General features: G+C 35.2%; 1 protein-coding gene across 3 annotated transcripts in view; it reads right to left on the reverse strand.

Annotated features, from left to right (window-relative positions):
- Window positions 1-774: 774 nt before the first annotated feature.
- The window catches only part of cdkn2c (cyclin-dependent kinase inhibitor 2C (p18, inhibits CDK4)), a 3,901-nt gene continuing 590 nt past the window's right edge, over window positions 775-4,085 (reverse strand). For 2 of the 3 annotated variants that reach the window (XM_035653806.1, XM_035653804.1), the window contains 2 exons: window positions 2,785-2,917; window positions 775-1,202 (listed from right to left, as the gene is read on the reverse strand). In XM_035653806.1, the coding sequence (XP_035509699.1) occupies window positions 843-1,202; window positions 2,785-2,916 (492 nt within the window). In that variant the 5' untranslated portion in view covers window position 2,917 and the 3' untranslated portion in view covers window positions 775-842. Of the gene's footprint in view, window positions 1,203-2,784; window positions 3,098-4,085 lie in introns of those variants that run through there. The other variant, XM_035653805.1, reaches the window with a different exon arrangement.

Consider the following 4,085-nt stretch of genomic DNA (forward strand, 5'->3'; position numbering starts at 1 on the left):
TTAAAAATGATTCTCCACATATGCCAACACAAAACCACAAATTGAATACTATAATGAGCTAACAGTGACACAGTTTAAACCAGCTCAAAATATGTCAAAGCAGTGTCTTGCTCACCAGGGCTTTCCAGAAGTTTCCATGCCAATGCCCCAAAATAGCATTATTTTTTGCAAGGCCTTTAAAATCACATTAACAACACTATGGCAAATGTAAAAAAACAACAACGTCTGAATATATTTCCTGACTTTTATTCATGCATTAAAATACATTTGTGTTTAAAATATTAATAGATTCAATCACATGTCCTTTTTTGTGAGTAAGCAAAAGTAAGGGTAGGAGGCAGCCACTGTTACCAGGCCAACACTGGTGGTTTATGTGACTAATGATGTTTTGACAGGCAGGCAATTACATAAAGATGCACGTGGTGAAATAGGATTTACATATAACATATATTATTATTAATTATATTTTATAATAATACACATAATAGTAGGGAAAGTCAGGATTAATTCTTCTATTATTTTTTTTTTAGAGTTTTATATTTGATAGGCCTATAGGCTACATTTGATTTATATTTGAATATTTTTACATTCAAATTATCTCTATCTATTTCTTTAATCTTTCTTAAGATATGGCTCTTACTCTTTGCTTAAAATTAAGACTTGGATTTGTGATTAAAGTAACTAAAAAGTGCATATTATTTGCTAAATCTTAATAACTTTTTCAGGATGAAAGGATGCAAAGTCAACGCTGGAACTACATTAAAGTGTTAAACTCATGGTCATAAAGAAACATCTTATTGTTCCACTTCAAGAAACTATTTCACTGAGAGAAAAACTTACGCTCATGAGCTCAGATACTCTTGGATGTAGTTGGCGGTGTCCATCTTCCCGTGGTGGAGCGCCAGCTGCGCCGCCGTGTAGCCCAGATCGTTGGGCGCTTGGGGGTTCGCGGTGAGCCCGATCAGCAGCTGGATCACCTCCAGATGGCCCTCCTTGGCGGCCAGGTGCAACGGCAGGTTACCATGATCATCTACGAGGTTCGTGTCTGCCCCGTGGTCCACCAGCACGCGCACCGAATCTGCGAATCCCTCGCGTGCGGCGTCGTGCATCACAGTGAGACTGAGGACGGGGTCGCGCGCGCTGGGGTCTGCCCCCGCCACGAGAAGAGTCTGAATCAGGGCCGGGTTCCCCAGTTTGACAACCTGCGCCAAGACCAACGGAAGAAGCAAAAACCGGAGTGAGAACAGTAATATGACTCAGTTGAAAGCATAATATGACTTGAAATGCCCTATTTGTATCACGTGCATGTGAGTCAAACAAACAACTACATGATGCGTCGCTAAATCACGGCAGACTAACGCTAATACTGGCCTATTACCAATTTACATAAAAAAAAAATATACCAGGGAGTAATGTAACTTTTTTAAACATTCAAACAAAATAGAGCTGCACATTAAATGTGATTAGATTTATTATTAAGATGACGAGACTTAAATTACTGTACAATTGTAAGATTATCATTATTAATACCATCATCATCAGTGGTGGATGGACTAATACTACAGTGCAGTTACATTACACATTTTTAGTAAAAGTACAAAAGTACTGTAGCATTAAAAAACATTTAAAGTAAAACCCATTATGCAGAATGGCTCTTTTCAGAGTAATGTGTAGCCTGTTATATTATTTTATTATAAATATTGATCACTATGTTGCAGGTAAGGTGGGTAAACTACTTTATACACTGCCGGTAGCTTAATGTATAATAATATCATATCATAATTTATTAGTTGATCATATTTTGTATCTCTACAAAGTAACTGTACCTGTCAGATAAATGTAGTGAAGTAAAAAGTACAATATTTCTCTATCAAAGCATAAAGTAAAATGGAAATACTCAAGTAAAATACCTCAAAGTTGTACTTAAGTACAGTACATGAGTAAATGTAATTTGCTACATTCCACCATTGATCATCACTGTTACTGAAATTATGACTAGTATTGATAATAGCAATATTAGCATTAATATTATTGACATTTGCCTGAATTTGACTTTTGTGCAAAACACAAAAGATCTAGGTGTGTATTGCAAGCAGGAATATATTGTGTAATAAGAGAGGCCCTGAGCCACCATTTTCTCACCACCACCATTTTGTTGCTCACTTTCTCACACTTCAGTAACTCTCAGATTTAATTTTGCTTTGTTGCATGCCTTTCCATTATACTAAATAATAATACTAATAATAATACTACTACATTCTTATTCTTTGTTAAATCTCAATAACTTTTTCAGGATTAAAGGATGCAAAGTCAAAGCTGGAACTACATTAAAGTGTTAAACTTATGGTAATAGAGAAACATCTTATTGTTCCATTTAAAAAACAACACATAGGCTATATATACAATTGAAACATGAAATAATGAATTGCAGTAAAAATATGAATTTCAAAAGGATCTGGTTAGCTTTTAGCTATTCAGACTTAGTGTATTTAGATCAGATGTGTTATCCAAATCCAAATCCAAACTCCCTTTTGCCATTTGTCCACAGATTCATGTGAAAAACGATTTATATCTATTTAGACTATTTAATTGGATATAAAGACGACCATGACTGGATATTTGAATATAAAATAGGATTAGGCCTTACATCCTGTACTAGAGCACAATAAGATAAGGAAGTTAAGCATGCTGCTTCTTACTACATGCTACAAAACCATGACTAACAAATATATTTCTCGTAGTTCTCTTTAAAAGCAAACTAATTTGAAATCGGTTTATACCAACCTGCAGTGCAGTTCTGTTGAATTTATTAAATCCATTAATATCTGCTCCATTTTCCAGCAAAAACAACACTTCAGGTAGATTTCCATTGGCAGAGGCATTGCAGAGCTTGTCAGCTACTGAACTGTCAGCCATTCTTGTAAAAAATATAAACAGATAGAAGCCAAGGTTTTTGATGGGCTGTGTGGCAAAATATTACAATGTCCACTGAAAATGCAATAATCCAGGACACTGCCTGGATCAACTATATACAGGCACCACCCACCTCCAGCCTTACATCACACATGGGCTAGACCTATCAAAGTCCAAAAAACGTTATGATGATAAAACAGTAATATGTACAGTTACACAGCCTAAAAATGATGTCAGATAAAAACACATTTGTATTAAGAATGTATGTTTGCCTGTTTTATATCTCAAGATGTTTTGAGAAGAGTTTCATGAACACATGCCTGCAAAATAAATAAGGAAAATAGCCTTAGATTTTTTTGTTTTTCCAAAATGGATGTTTAAGTGGTCTGAGATTATTTGTGTGTGTGTTTTTACCTGTAAATCGATTTATAATGTTGCAATGTTTCACTTCATTTCAAATAAATATGTAATACTGATTGACGAGGAACTAAAAACTATAAAGGGATAACTCATATTCATGCTTCAGCTTCTCTAACACTAAACAGTGATATATTTTGACTTGACTTTTTAGTTTTACCAAGTCCTGTGCAAGAATTAGATGTGAATTTAGGGGACGGCTTGTGATACATTTTCACTTCCACACGTTATGACTATGGTATAAATATTTTAGTGCTCAATCAGTATGCAGATGGGCAATAAATTCATACAGCTCTATCTGTAGACTAAAACTGTATCTCCAGACTTTATTAGTTTATTACCTTTAGATTATCTATGTGGGCCTGTAAAGTCTGCGCATGTAAAGTCACCGAATATACCCTACTACAGCTGTAAAACATACTCTACTATCTATCAGTGACTGGTGTTATTGTTTGAAACAATTATTTCCTCACGTGTTGTCCTAACACTATCTTGCAGTCTTGTGACCTGATGTTAAGCGGGTGATCTGGGGGCAGATGCCCAATTTAATCTAACGCATTAAATAAATGTATGTGTTTCTTTACCTTTTCCCAGAAGCAGGAGTTTCACAAAAGCAACATAAAACATAATGTGCGTATATGTGTGTACACATGGGATACAACCAATCTACCTGCAGTTATAATAACGTAATTAAGTAATTAAAATATTATGATTGATATTAGGGGGGGTGGGGGGGGGGGGAACAACTTACTTTA

This window comes from Morone saxatilis, unplaced genomic scaffold (genome assembly GCF_004916995.1).
Source record: "Morone saxatilis isolate NCDOM2014 unplaced genomic scaffold, NCSU_SB_2.0 Contig12, whole genome shotgun sequence".
NCBI lineage: Eukaryota > Metazoa > Chordata > Actinopteri > Moronidae > Morone > Morone saxatilis.